At 36.3% G+C, this 15,596-nt stretch overlaps 1 protein-coding gene across 1 annotated transcript in view; it reads left to right on the top strand.

Moving 5' to 3' along the window:
* The window catches only part of LOC132544732 (kelch-like protein 5), a 70,548-nt gene extending 58,217 nt beyond the window's left edge, over positions 1-12,331 (top strand). The window contains exons 5-11 of the mRNA XM_060208379.1: positions 1,200-1,412; positions 1,935-2,124; positions 8,642-8,866; positions 9,121-9,283; positions 10,108-10,320; positions 11,344-11,515; positions 12,028-12,331. Coding sequence (XP_060064362.1) covers positions 1,200-1,412; positions 1,935-2,124; positions 8,642-8,866; positions 9,121-9,283; positions 10,108-10,320; positions 11,344-11,515; positions 12,028-12,087 — 1,236 coding nt within the window. The 3' untranslated portion in view covers positions 12,088-12,331. The remainder of the gene's footprint in view (positions 1-1,199; positions 1,413-1,934; positions 2,125-8,641; positions 8,867-9,120; positions 9,284-10,107; positions 10,321-11,343; positions 11,516-12,027) is intronic.
* The last annotated feature ends 3,265 nt before the right edge of the window (positions 12,332-15,596 follow it).

Below are 15,596 nucleotides of genomic sequence, written 5' to 3'. Positions count from 1 at the left end.
CAAGGTAAAAGAACAGGAAAACATCTTTCATCCGAGCACCAAGACAGGAATTGGTCAATAGATAATCCACTTACTGGTGGTGCTTGGTGTTTGTTGTGACTGACACTTACTGGTGGTGCTTGGTGTTTGTTGTGACTGACACTTACTGGTGGTGCTTGGTGTTTGTTGTGACTGACACTTACTGGTGGTGCTTGGTGTTTGTTGTGACTGACACTTACTGGTGATGCTTGGTGTTTGTTGTGACTGTGATGCTTGGTGTTTGTTGTGACTGACACTTACTGGTGGTGCTTGGTGTTTGTTGTGACTGACACTTACTGGTGGTGCTTGGTGTTTGTTGTGACTGACACTTACTGGTGGTGCTTGGTGTTTGTTGTGACTGACACTTACTGGTGGTGCTTGGTGTTTGTTGTGACTGACACTTACTGGTGGTGCTTGGTGTTTGTTGTGACTGACACTTACTGGTGGTGCTTGGTGTTTGTTGTGACTGACACTTACTGGTGGTGCTAGGTGTTTGTTGTGACTGACACTTACTGGTGGTGCTTGGTGTTTGTTGTGACTGACACTTACTGGTGGTGCTTGGTGTTTGTTGTGACTGACACTTACTGGTGGTGCTTGGTGTTTGTTGTGACTGACACTTACTGGTGGTGCTTGGTGTGCTTGTGTTTGTTGTGACTGACACTTACTGGTGGTGCTTGGTGTTTGTTGTGACTGACACTTACTGGTGATGCTTGGTGTTTGTTGTGACTGACACTTACTGGTGGTGCTTGGTGTTTGTTGTGACTGACACTTACTGGTGGTGCTTGGTGTTTGTTGTGACTGACACTTACTGGTGGTGCTTGGTGTTTGTTGTGACTGACACTTACATGGATTAATTGTAAAATTTGATTTTATCGCCCTACATTTCTTTCATGTCCACACCAAACTTACAGCGCCCCACTTATCAACCGACTCACTCTGAACTAACATTGACTCCATCTTGTTTTGTCAATCTACATGTAAGATATCCTATTGATGAGGACATAGATTATTACACAAACTAGATGGAGCTAATCCGTATGGAGCTAACTCCTTGGGGCTTCCAACAGAATAACTTGAATGGTTGTCACATTGATGGTATACATGAATGCTTGATAGGATTTAATGATTAACATTGAAATTGATAAAATATAATTGATTGAACTTTGACCTCTTTTTTCCAGGACAACTTTGTACATGTGATGCAGAACCAGGAATTTCTGATCCTGCCCGCAGAAGAAGTTTGTCGTCTGTTGTCAAATGATGACTTAAACGTTCCCGATGAAGAGACCATCTTCCAGTCACTCATTATGTGGGCAAAACATGATATGGCCAATAGAAAGAAGGTTCTATCCAAACTCCTGTCTCATATTCGTCTTCCACTAATGTCTCCTCAGGTAAACTTTATACAAACATTTTACTTGTTCATCAAAGTACTAAGGAATCTGTACAGTTGTAAAAGTTAAGTCTACTGTTGTCTCCTGACCATTACGAAGGGATTGTGGGGCAGCAATTTTGAAATATGTTAGAAAAACTTTATCAACAATTTGGTCATGCTATCATATTTGAGAGTCTAAAAATTGTTGCATTCTGAAATTCTTTGGGAATAAGTTTCAGAAAATGATGAATGATTGCAGATTCTATCAGTTTAATAATTTCTGTAAAATCACAATAAAAGAACTGAATTGATTTTTCTTAGGATGTCTCAGTTTTGACTCTCCGCACCTGTCTTCTGAGCTTCAGCATTGTTGGCCCTTAGGGTCATTAACATATTCTGGAATGGAGAAAAGAGCTCGATGATATAGTTATATTATTTTCTACTTATATTCAGTCTATGTTGAAGGATACTATCTGGTATCTTTAGTACACTTCTTTGATAGTCGTTAGTCATTGATTTCAATGTGTTGATATGGATACAGTTCATCGCCGACCATGTGGAGACAAACGCCTTATTCCGCGAGGACAAGGAGTGTCAATACCTCATTATGGAGGCACTCAAATACCACCTCCTTCCTGAGAGACGCTCATCATTCCAGAGTCCACGTACCAAACCCAGAAAGTCTACTGTTGGTGTTCTGTACGCAGTTGGAGGGATGGACTGTACAAAAGGTAATGTTTCACAGTTGAAAAACTAATTTACTTTATTAAATGATGGATGTCCATCATCCGAGTCAACAGGAGTAACATGAAACTGATTTTTTATGCGCCATGATATTATAGGAGGCCCATGATATTATAGGAGGCCCATGATATTATAGGAGGTCCATGATTTTATAGGAGGCCCATGATATTATAGGAGGCCCATGATATTATAGGAGGTCCATGATATTATAGGAGGCCCATGATTTTATAGTAGGCCCATGATTTTATAGGAGGCCCATGATTATATAGGAGGCCCATGATTTTATAGGAGGCCCATGATATTATAGGAGGCCCATGATTATATAGGAGGCCCATGATATTATAGGAGGTCCATGATTTTATAGGAGGTCCATGATTTTATAGGAGGTCCATGATTATATAGGAGGCCCATGATTTTTTAGGAGGCCCATGATATTATAGGAGTCCCATGATATTATAGGAGGCCTGTGATTTTATAGGAGGCCCGTGATTTTATAGGAGGCCCGTGATATTATAGGAGGCCCATGATATTATAGGAGGCCCATGATTTTATAGAAGGCCCATGATATTGTCTGTTATATTATTTCTCCAGCAACTTCATTTCATAACAGATTTAGATCAGACTTTCTTTGACAATATTTCAACTTAAACCAAGACAGCTGGAGATTAATACTCAGATCTGTGGTGAAAGGTGTCAGGTCACCATGATCATATGACTGGTTACTCCTTGCTCCCTCCAAATTCAAGACTATCAACACAAGCATCCAGATCTTTGACATTGTAGCAGCTTAATAAAAAACCGAAGTTTTTAAGAATGGAATGTGTACTGGCATGTCTGAAAACATTGTTCATTTCATTACATTAGCAACAGCTTTAAAACTGTAGATGTTTTGTTGGTCTTCAGCAGATCAAATATTTCTAAAAAACAATGTTCCAACGTTACATTTACACAACGGACCATTTTTCTATACGAGAAGTCTGCCAAGCTTCTTGAAGTACCACTGTAGGCAAATTGAACCAGCGATTACACTGACACAATGAAAAACAGCAGGCATAGAGAATTTAATTTTGCTTTCCAATAATTTTTGGAAGCTTGTCTGCAGGCGCCTAGAAAAACAATGGCCAATTGATGGCACCATTTGAATGTTAAAAGGAAGCAATGACTGTGTGCCAGGGAAAAATCTAAAGTGAAAGCAGGGCCAAAAACAGCTGGCTACTTCTCCAAGAATTACAGTCATGTAGATGTTTAAGAAACAAAAACCAACTTGAGATTGTTAACAATGAATCAACCTATTTCACAAAGTCATTGGCATGTGTAGTAATTACAAGGATTTAAAAGTACATGTGTGAATTGTTTGTATATAATAAAAATATTGACTTGGGAAATTTGAGATTTCTTAGGACCTATGAGGGAAGAGTTTTGCTTCTAAGTGAGTGGTTCCATGGATAATGTGTTACAATTCAAACAAACTAATTATATTGGTGATTGTAAAAACCAGAATGTCTAAGATATGATTTAGAACATTCTCAGCATACCAGTGTACTTCTTTTGACTCAGAGTTAATTAACAATGAACTTACCATTTCATTGGTGCAAGATTATACTGTAACAAAAAGACGTCCCAAAGGCTAGGCCTCGAAAGTTCAGTTTTAAAATAGCTTGAATAGATAAAACAATATCAGTTATTTAATCTTTAAAAAGACCACCTGTGTTACACCAGTGGGAACCAGTGTTACATTACCGTCATGTAACCAGTGTTAGGTGGGGACCAGTGTTACACCAGTGGGAACCAGGGTTACACCAGTGGTAACCAGTGTTACACCAGTGGGAACCAGTGTGACACCAGTGGGAACCAGTGTTACACCAGTCTATTCAAGAACCAGTTGCTGTGGTGTTGATACCTGTGTTATATGTAAACCTGTCTATTCAAGAACCAGTTGCTGTGGTGTTGATACCTGTGTTATATGTAAACCTGTCTATTCAGGAACCACTTGTTGAGGTGTTGATACCTGTGTTATATGTAAACCTGTCTATTCAAGAACTAGTTGCTGTGGTGTTGATACCTGTGTTATATGTAAACCTGTCTATTCAAGAACCAGTTGCTGTGGTGTTGATACCTGTGTTATATGTAAACCTGTCTATTCAGGAACCACTTGTTGAGGTGTTGATACCTGTGTTATATGTAAACCTGTCTATTCAGGAACCACTTGTTGAGGTGTTGATACCTGTGTTATATGTAAACCTGTCTATTCAGGAACCAGTTGTTGAGGTGTTGGTACCTGTATTATATGTAAACCTGTCTATTCAGGAACCAGTTGCTGAGGTGTTGGTACCTGTGTTATATGTAAACCTGTCTATTCAGGAACCAGTTGTTGAGGTGTTGGTACCTGTGTTATATGTAAACCTGTCTATTCAGGAACCAGTTGTTGAGGTGTTGGTACCTGTGTTATATGTAAACCTGTCTATTCAGGAACCAGTTGTTGAGGTGTTGGTACCTGTGTTATATGTAAACCTGTCTATTCAGGAACCAGTTGTTGAGGTGTTGGTACCTGTGTTATATGTAAACCTGTCTATTCAGGAACCAGTTGCTGTGGTGTTGATATCTATGGTATCTGTAAAACTCTCTTTTCAGTGCATGATGTCTGTAGTGTTTGTGTGCTAGTTCAGACAGGTTTCAATTGTGATTAATTAATCAGACCTGAAGAATTCTGTATTAATAAGTTGGTGTCATCTGTGACCTAGAGATCAACACTGTGATACTAAATGCAGAACTCACAGTCTCATAATCCTCCTGACACTACATTGCCTTCCAACATGAAAAATTTATAGAATCAATACGGAATGCTACAAACTCAAGTTTACGATGTATAAAAGTGGTGTGTGGGTGGAGAGGTGTAGGGGAGTTGGATGCTGTTTGTAAGACAAAATAATTTTGTCTGTTTACAGGTTTATGTGTCTGTCACCTTGACTTGTCATTAGCTACACACACAATCATCAGTTTTAACTCAGTCAGGGACAGGAAAGGCAATATGGTTACTGCAGAAACATTCGCTTCTTTGTTTATTTTAATTTTCAAAGCAGTGGCTTTTATAGAAACATATAATTTTATTTGGGTTGAAAAAGGTAATTTGTGTCCAGTGATGTCATGAAATGGGCTATTGTCATTAGCAGGTGTGTGCTATTCCTATTTCTGAGTATTAGTCTGAACATTTGAGGAGAGTGGTGGTATGCAAATTATTTCTCTAGCTCATCTATAAATGATGTTTCAATTTGTCTTGTTTTATGATACATGATTTTTCACCAACTTTTTGTGCTAATATGATGCTTCACCTTCCGAAAATAATTTGTTACTATAAAAACTTGATACCATCTTTAATGAATTGCAGTTCATTAAGTTACTTGGGAGACATACATATACATTACACATATATAGATTATTCTTAATTTATGTATAAAATTACTTACAAGGCAAAAACAAATGGTGAAAGTTTTTAAGGTAGCATAAAGCCTTAATCAGTTGGAAACATGACTTTGTAATGAAATTGTGTAAGGTAGCATACAGCCTTAAGCAATCGGAAACACGAATTTGTGGTGAAATTGTGTAAGGTAGCATATAGCCTTACGCAATTGGAAACATGGATTTCTAGTGAAATTGTGTAAGGTAGCGTGTAGCCTTAAGCAATAAGAAACATGAATTTGTGAAGAAATTGTGTAAGGCAGTGTTTAGCCTTAAGCAATAGGAAACATGAATTAGTGGTGAAATTGTGTAAGGTAGTATACAGCCATAAACATTTGGAAACATGCATTTGTGATGAAATTGTGTAAGGCAGTGTACAGCCTTAAGCAATCGGAAACATGAATTTGTGGTGAAATTGTGTAAGGTAGCATTTAGCCTTAAGCAATAAGAAACATGAATTTGTGATGAAATTGTGTAAGGTAGCATTTAGCCTTAAGCAATAAGAAACATGAATTAGTGATGAAATTGTGTAAGGTAGCATATAGCCTTAAGCAATAAGAAACATGAATTAGTGATGAAATTGTGTAAGGTAGCATATAGCCTTAAGCAATAGGAAACATGAATTTGTGAAGAAATTGTGTAAGGCAGTGTTTAGCCTTAAGCAATAGGAAACGTGAATTAGAGGTGAAATTGTGTAAGGTAGCATACAGCCATAAGCATTTGGAAACATGCATTTGTGATGAAATTGTGTAAGGCAGTGTACAGCCATAAGCAATCGGAAACATGAATTTGTGGTGAAATTGTGTAAGGAAGCATTTAGCCTTAAGCAATAAGAAACATGAATTTGTGATGAAATTGTGTAAGGTATCATATAGCCTTAAGCAATAGGAAACATGAATTTGTGAAGAAATTGTGTAAGGCAGTGTATAGACTTAAGCAATAGGAAACATGAATTAGTGGTGAAATTGTGTAAGGTAGCATACAGCCATAAGCATTTGGAAACATGAATTTGTGATGAAATTGTGTAATGCAGTGTATAGCCATAAGCAATCGGAAACATGATTTTGTGGTGAAATTGTGTAAGGTAGCATATAGCCTTAAGCAATAAGAAACATGAATTTCTAGTGAAATTGTGTAAGGCAGCGTGTAGCCTTTACTGGAAAATGTTTTTTCAGGGACAGATGTTTTAATGCTTGATGAGGCTGAGACAGCCTTTGAGCGATTGACCTTTATCATTTAACCATCATCTTACCTGACTCTCTGTTATGAGGGATCAGAGAATACCAACTGGGACCTAACCTTCCCTGCTTTAGCTCGATAAAATTTTATCGTAGCCTCTGGGGACACTGCTTTTTATTTTCTGGATAATTACATGGATTCTTCTGTCTATAAAATTGTCAGACTAGTGAGTTTGAAAAGAAATTAATTGGCAGGCTGTCTTTGAATTTTCCAGAGATAACAGATTAAATTATTCTTGTTTTTGTCAGTTAAGGGCAGAACCTGGGTACATATCCCTATAAGGTGAAGTGTATTGTACAAGTAGATAGGTGGGGACGTGGTAGAAATCGCTATAGTATAACCACTACATTGATGGCAGTTATAATCGACTAGCATTCTGTCTCGACAGGAAATTAACACTCAATTAGAGGCAGACATACCTTGATGTATTGATTCTATAGAAAATTGTGGGACGTAGTGTTATTGATTTTGTAGGAGAGTGGTTTCTAAAGTGTTGAACTCTCTCAAGGGTTTTTTTTCTTAATTTTGTTTGAATGAAAGAAACAATATCTTTTGTCTTAAAAATGGAAACACTTTGTTTATTATTGTAATATCTTAAAAGGGCTCTGTTTTTTATAACAGTATTTGAAATTTGACATTTTCCCAATATTGAGAATGGATCTTGATAATGTGTTATAATGATAATAAATGCACATTATACAGCACGAAAATTGATTTTGTTGATAAATAGTTTCTACTCTTTAAATTTTCATGAATTTTCTGAAAATACTTGAGCAGGTCAGAGACATGTGTATATTAAGTTAGCATAAGAACATCAGACACAGATAATTGACAGTGTTCTTGACCTCATTTTACTGATGTTTCGTACTTAGTACTTGTCTGTAACTTATCAAATTGGAGATAAATGTGTTATTCTAGAGTCACTTCCTTAACAAAGAAAATGATTGTTTCCTAACATAATGAATGTTTTAACACCATTTCATGTTATCACGAACACCAATTATACAAACAGCATCTCCTACTTCAATTATTGACTAGAGGTTGTGGAGAAAGAGTTAAAATTGGTGAATTTTAATCAAAAATGGTTCAGACCTCCTGGTCTAACACCTGCAGTGTCAGATAGCAAACTAGAGAGGAGAAATACAAAGGTACTGGACAGGGAAAGGGAGTGATATTTGTACATTGTATCAGAGTATATCAGGATACTAGGGGGAGCGTTGTCATTACTTTTACCTGTTTCTTCTTCTCATGTACATGTCAGTGAGATTGGAATCAAAATGGAGACCATGATCAATATCAATAAAGGGAATCAAATAGGATTATACAGACATACAGGGTAAACAATTAGGGTTATAGGATAGGATTATACAGACATACAGGTTAAACAATTAGGGTTATAGGATAGGATTATACAGACATACAGGGTAAACAATTAGGACTATAGGGAAAATTCATACAAAAGCTTTGTATATAAAGAATGATTCTATGGTTCAAAAGACCAAATAAGGACATACAGTTAGGATGGTTGCTAAGGCCATATAAGGGCATACTGTTTGAAGGGTTGCAAAGACCATATAAGGACATACAAATAGGATGATTGCTAAGGCCATATAAGGGCATACCGTTCAAATGGTTGCAAAAACCATGTTAGGAAAAACAGTCAGGATGGACACAAAGTTAGGATTGGTGAAACAAACATTATGGCAGAGCATGCAATTAGGCATAATGTTATGATAACTGTACTAAATGACAGCTACTGCTTGGTTCAGATCACAGTCTAACAGCATCGCTTTAATTCATTGTTTTTAGGTGCAACTACAATAGAAAAATATGACCTACGGACCAACAACTGGACACAAGTAGCCAACATGAGTGGTCGTCGGCTCCAGTTTGGAGTGGCTGTCATTGAAGATAAACTTTACATTGTGGGAGGTCGGGACGGCCTAAAAACCCTTAATACTGTTGAGTGTTACGACACCAAGAAAAAGTCCTGGAGTCTCATGCCCCCGATGTCAACACATAGACATGGGTTAGGTAAGTACATTGTAATACAATGGTATGATGTGAAGTTAATCATTGATAAGATGGTCCTGCTGTACATACTACATTAGGTTTACTACAAAATCTTTGTTTTCTTAAACATCTGTCATAATTAGATTAGACAAACTTAAAGTGTAGCTAAATCTTCCCTTGATGAAGACTTGTACAATGTAGTTTGGCTGATATATACATGTATTATTGTCGAGAATGTTGATTTTCAATGATCTGTGATACAACTGACTTTTCAGGTGTTGGAGTATTGGAGGGACCAATGTATGCTGTTGGAGGACATGATGGTTGGTCTTACCTAAACACAGTGGAGCGTTGGGATCCTCAAGCTAGGCAGTGGAGCTATGTCGCTCCCATGTCAACATCCCGCAGTACTGTAGGCGTGGCTGTCCTCATGGGCAAGTAAGTACATGTACCAAAGCACCGTCAGCTATTGTAGCCATCAATATGCTGCAGGCCAGTAATAAGCCCACCCATATATATCTTAAAATAACAAAGAAATACTACTTCATTACTTGTAATAAGCTTGTGACTTTGAGTAAGAAAATGCTGGCTCCCTAGGCTTGTTGCAAGATATCTATCACAAATATATATTAACTTCAAAAATGGAATCCCTGTTCATACTGTATTGTGCTCTCATTTCTGACAATACATCTGTCCTGGTTGTCAAGTTGAAATATTGTGTCCATCAAAAACTTGCATCTAGAAAACGTTCAAAATATGACAATAAATATAATATCATTGGCAGTTGAATACTTTGTGTTAGTTCCCTGGGCTTATTGCAGAACCATCAAGATAAATTTCATCAGTTGTGTACAAAGATGAATGATTCTTCTACAGGGACTGAGTTCCTGTCAATGGAAAGCCTTTGTAGAATGTTTGAATGAATTAACTGTTAAGTCAGCGTAAAGACTTAAAATCTTTCTGTGGTAATCAAGATATTTTTGTTAACTAGAATTGAATGGACGCATGAAGCATTGTATTAAAATGTATTGTGGTTAATATATCTGTATGTGTTATATGTTTATTTTTATGTAAAATTGAAAGATTGCAACAGCTCAACAAATAAACAATTAAGCATACTTTAAACGGATTTTAGTTTCTGAATGAAGGATACGACTTAACACAGAGCACCGGTATTGAACATATGATATTTTTTTAACAATGTTTTGGCAATGTCTCATATGGTGTGTAAAATAGTCATTCTTACCTCTTGTGTGTTTCAGATTGTATGCAGTGGGAGGCAGAGATGGAAGCTCTTGCCTGAAGACTGTTGAGTGTTTTGATCCTCACACCAACAAATGGTTACACTGTACCCCAATGTCGAAACGGCGTGGCGGTGTAGGGGTCACAACGGGAGGGGGATTCCTGTACGCAGTCGGAGGTCATGAGGCACCAGCTACCAACCCAACATGTTGTAGATTTGAGTGTGCTGAAAGGTATAATGTCCTGATGGGTTCATCAGTATGGGACTGTCCAGTTGGCTGAAATAAAAAAATTTAAAAAAAAAATGAAAATTTTTCTATGAATTATTCTTAGTGTTCTTAGTCATGTATTGGCCATTTTTATTTACAGCATCATGAATTCCAAAGAGGTGACATCAACTTTTTATAATTAATATCTTTTATACCTGATCAACACATTGTTCAGTGTCCCTGCTGTTGGTGCAATACTTTGTCTCTCAGAGGAGTTATTTACTTTCATGTAATATGAAATAATCAGATAACTTTTACTTCATCAAAACAGTTTAACAATTTAACAGAAAGACTATCTCTAGATTAAAAATAGTCAGGTTGTGGAATCAGTGGGGTTTTTTTTCTAGTAAGATGAAAGGACCTCTTTCACAAACAATGGAATTTTGTCCACGACCTGATTTAATCCAAACCATGTGGCATTTATAGCACCCCAATACACCCCGCGGAAATAGCACTTAAAAATTCAAAAGGCCCATAGGGCCTGGATTATTATAGAATTTGTGACATTTACTGAGGGTATAAGGAATAAGTTCAGAAATGGCACCATAACAAGGCAAGGGTTCATCGCAAGGCTTCTTATAACCACTTATTTTGTTCATTGGAATCTATTTGTCATTTTAAGCAAACATTATTTGTCAAATTTAGCATAAGAAAAAAGTTACGATCAATTAAATTTTTAAAAAATGTCATTTTTTCTTGATTTTTAGATGAAAGTTTGATCTTAGGAGGAGTGTTTCAAACTCTTCCAGTTTCGGTGCACTGAATTTTGCACTTGAATTTTTTAAGTGCTATTGCAGGGGAGTGTATTGGGGTGCTATAAATGCCACATGGTTTGGATTAAATGGGGTCGTGGGCCAAATTCCATTGTTCATGAAAGAGGTCCTTTTTTAGAGTTTGCTATACAGACAGTATCACCAGAACATCAACACAGTTGTGGTCAGTGATCACTATCGTATTATACTTAACTGGGTATACTTTTTTCCACAGATACGACCCCAAAACTGACCAATGGACAATGATTGCCACTATCAGCTCACCCAGGGATGCAGTAGGTGTATGTGTACTGGGAGACAAGATCTTTGCCGTAGGAGGTTACGACGGTCAGCAGTATCTACAAGATGTGGAATGTTACGACTCAGTCAGCAACGAATGGTCAAAGGTATGACTGACATCTCGCTAAATATCCACACCAGATTATCAGTAATACTAGGGTTAATTTTAACTGCTAGCCAGCTCATGAAATAGCTAGGATAATGGCCGATAAGTGATAGGGGGCCAACTCATGAACTGATAGGGATGAGTTTATTACCAGACACGGGATGACATCTTAATTCTGTTTTGAAGTTGGAGAGTTTACTGATTACAGGACAATGAAATATCATCTTCTGTATAAGTGAAATATATATGGATGGGCTCATCAGACATGAACTTATTGCTGAATATCTTAACTTAAATTTGATGGGAGATAAATACAAGGTTTGCAAATACAAAGTTTACAAAAGATTTTCTGTGTGTTTCTATGGGAATTTTAAGAAAGTGTATCTTCACAGTTTCAAATACAGGTAGAAATGTATTTTGAATAAAAAGTTTGTGAAAGACTTCTATGTTGTTAATCCTGAAAAAAACTTGTTTCTATGATGGAAAGCTTACTAGTACTTTGTTATGTTTCAGATGGCTGGTCTGTGTACTGGTCGAGCAGGAGCCTGTGTTGTCCATGTCAGCAACAGTTGACATAAGAGGAAATGGTCACTTTCTCTCCTCAAGAAGTGGCCATCAGGATTTTTTCATAGAAGACGACGAAAGTCTAGTGGTCATGGATCACCGTAGATTTTATCATTACAAACAGCAAGGAAAACTGTACGTCATTTGTTCATATGAACTTCACTACAGTATGTTTACCAGTCAGTGTGAACCTCACTACTTAATGACCACAGGTCAATGTGACCCTCATTACTTAGTGACCTGGTCAATATGAACTCACTACGAAGTGACCACTGGTCAATGTGAACTAACTACGAAGTGACCACTGGTCAATGTGAAACTCACTACTTAGTGACCACTGGTCAAGTCATCTTATCTGTATACTTACCTTTGTGATTGTACAGGTTTGTTTATAACACTGGGGTATGGAAGCAGTAACTATTATAATGATCCAGTAAAACTTTCTTGTGATTCTGATGACGTCCCTACCATTCATCATCGATCAATTGAGGCATTAGCTGGACCACGTCTGACCAGTTTTCTGATGTGCCAAGCACAAAACATGTGGTATATTGCTGCAGTCTTTCAATTCAAGGGAATTCATGTTTTACATGTGTTACCAAGAGAGGACATTTTTCTTTAAAGATGTTAAATATTTGATAAAAGTTGCAAATGTGTGTCATTCAAAGGAGAACAGAGGAATATAACAGAGAATTATACCGGACCAGACAATAGACTGGAAATTGTGTCTCGTGTCTCGTACACACCTCCATGTAAACAGTCAGATCATGGATCTATATATACCATTCCAGTTTGTGTTACACATGTTTTATATATTTTTGTGTTGCACAATTTTTCATTTTTTTCTTCTCAATCTTATCCTCGTGTCCATCGTGTATATGACCATTAATTTAAATCCTCAAATATGTGTCTCCAGAGCTCATCCTTTGTCTTTGATACAGCTAATCCACTTCAGTATAAATGATATTGTCAGGGAAATAGACACACATTATTCTGGTTATAACTCATACCAAGGGAAGTAACTCTGCTTAACATACCACCACATACAGCCAGGATTTGAGAAAGAATTGAATATAATACCTTTTTTTTGAAAGTAAGTAACAGAATGTAATTTTGTTGGAAAATTTTGAGTCTTGCAGAAACAAATAGCAAAACTCTTGTTTCTGCAATGCATTGGAAATCTTGATACATGTACATATGTTATATTGTGTGTGTAATATAGATTTAGGAAGGCTGGTTTTGAACCAACTATTAATGTGTGGATTGAACAAGACGACATGTTTACTGCTATCTAATGAAGGTGGATGTAGCGGAGATATTTTTTACCCCTAAATCCAACCCCGACCAATAATGTGCCATTCTCCTTTCAAACAAAAGTGCCTTATGAAAAAATATTGCTGTTGAAATATATTTTCTGATAATGATAATATTTTAAGGACAGTGGTAAAGTTTTGTAGACACGACCAATGGTGAACAGATGACCGGGCTAAATATACTACATACTTTATCTAATGTAGCAGCAGATAGCTTGTATGTTATGCTCAGCAAACAACATGTAACAGTGCTTTTCCTGTCCAGGAAAGGACTGTTTCTTTTGTTGTGACGAGGACATTAAAATGTCCTATCAGATGACATGTTATATCTATGATATAAACAACACACTATAGTCTATGTATAGACATTTTAAATGATGAGTTAACACTTGTGATTTTATAAAATATCATGTACAAACAGTTACTGACAGGGGGCCTATTTCAGTAAAATATGGGACTGGACTTCACAACTCTCTTACATATAAATCTCAAATTTGTGAAACATGTCCAAAACATAAGATAAATATATTAATGAGTAGTAATTATGTCAGACATATTACACTAATGTAACATTGACGGGCAAGAAAATTGGCATAATTATATAATTAACTTGCATAAAATCGTTAGGTGCAAGTTTAGGTTGTCTCCCTTGTCTGCAGACACCACTGAATGATCTATACCCTGGTACATGTATTACATCCAAGTGTAATACAACATATGTCTGTTCAGGTTGTCTCCCTTGTCTGCATACACCACTGAATGATATATACCCTGGTACATGTATTACATCCAAGTGTAATACAACAGATGTCTGTTCAGGTTGTCTCCCTTGTCTGCATACACCACTGAATGATCTATATACCCTGGTACATGTATTACATCCAAGTGTGATACAACAGACCACACATAAAAATGTGTGTACACAGATGTGTCAACATGTTGGTAGTTGTTTTAAGGCTAGCTACTGAGTTTATCATAGATTTACAAAAAGCACGAATATGACTTCTTTTGACCGGATTTTACATCTTATATTTATGTTATGTCTCAATATCAGATTACTTATTGTACAGGTATACATTGTTTATTTTATGTTCAATTAATGTCAATTTCATATAATTATTTTATGTAAATAATAATGATTTTCTTCCTCTGATCCAGAGGTCATCCTTGGAAGTTCACATATAAATATGACTTTTAATCATAACCCAACAGATAATATCTTTGTTCACACATGACCGTGTTTTTGTATTTTTTTTTCAAATTATCTTTTAAACTAAAACTATTGTTGCATGGCAAAACAGATTATCTCATAAAGCATATACATTTTCCACTCAGATTTTAATCCAGCAATTATCACAGAATATGAGGGCTAACTTCCTGTTTTTGTTCACCTTGTTTTATTGATAATAAAAGGACTGATATTTGTTTGAGTCATGATTAATCAATACAAATAAGTTTGAATTTTAAAACCTTTATTGTGATTCTCTTTTAAGTTTGATAACTGAATGCTTTGTTTATCAGTTATTCAGAAATTTCTGGGATTTCCAGCATTGTGTAGCATGGAAGTTGTTGATTTTTAAATGACTAGATCAACATATAGATTGATTCTGTTATTGTATTTTACTTGTGGTACGTTTAGACGACCAAATCCTCTTCATACATTTATAAATGGTATTCAATAGATACTACACTTGACCTCAAATTCCTGTCTTTTGTAAGCACGTTGAATTCAGTTTTTATTGAGAATCCAAGGAATGGTCATAAGGTGATGCCTATGTAGGTTACGTAGGTTAGAATTTAACTTTACGTTACATTATATAAATTACATTTTTTTTGCTAGAAAATTTCTGTATTATTTTAAAGATGTTTTACAGAAGAGGTGAGCATGAAACCTATTTATATGGTTTTATACATAAACATACAACAGAGTAGATTCATTCTAAACAGATATTGATTTAACCTAGGTAAGGTACCCCAATCACATGTCTCAAGGTCGTAATCAGGTCACGATCATTACCTGTCTTTTGGATTCATGATAATACATTGTGTGCTAATTATTGCATTTTGATTACTTTGTTATCCGTTTTTATTCCAGAATCAGAAATGTTGGGGGAGGGGGAAACCACGAAAGAAAAAACCCATAATCAGGTCATCGAAAAAAAAAACAGGATGATATTGTAATGTAAAGTTCTTCAGAAGACAAGG

This window comes from Ylistrum balloti, unplaced genomic scaffold (genome assembly GCF_031769215.1).
Source record: "Ylistrum balloti isolate Yb309-2 unplaced genomic scaffold, AGI_CSIRO_Ybal_v1 Utg369808, whole genome shotgun sequence".
NCBI lineage: Eukaryota > Metazoa > Mollusca > Bivalvia > Pectinida > Pectinidae > Ylistrum > Ylistrum balloti.
The sequence above is the reverse complement of the archived record's forward strand: the minus strand, read 5'-3'. Positions and strand labels throughout refer to the sequence as shown.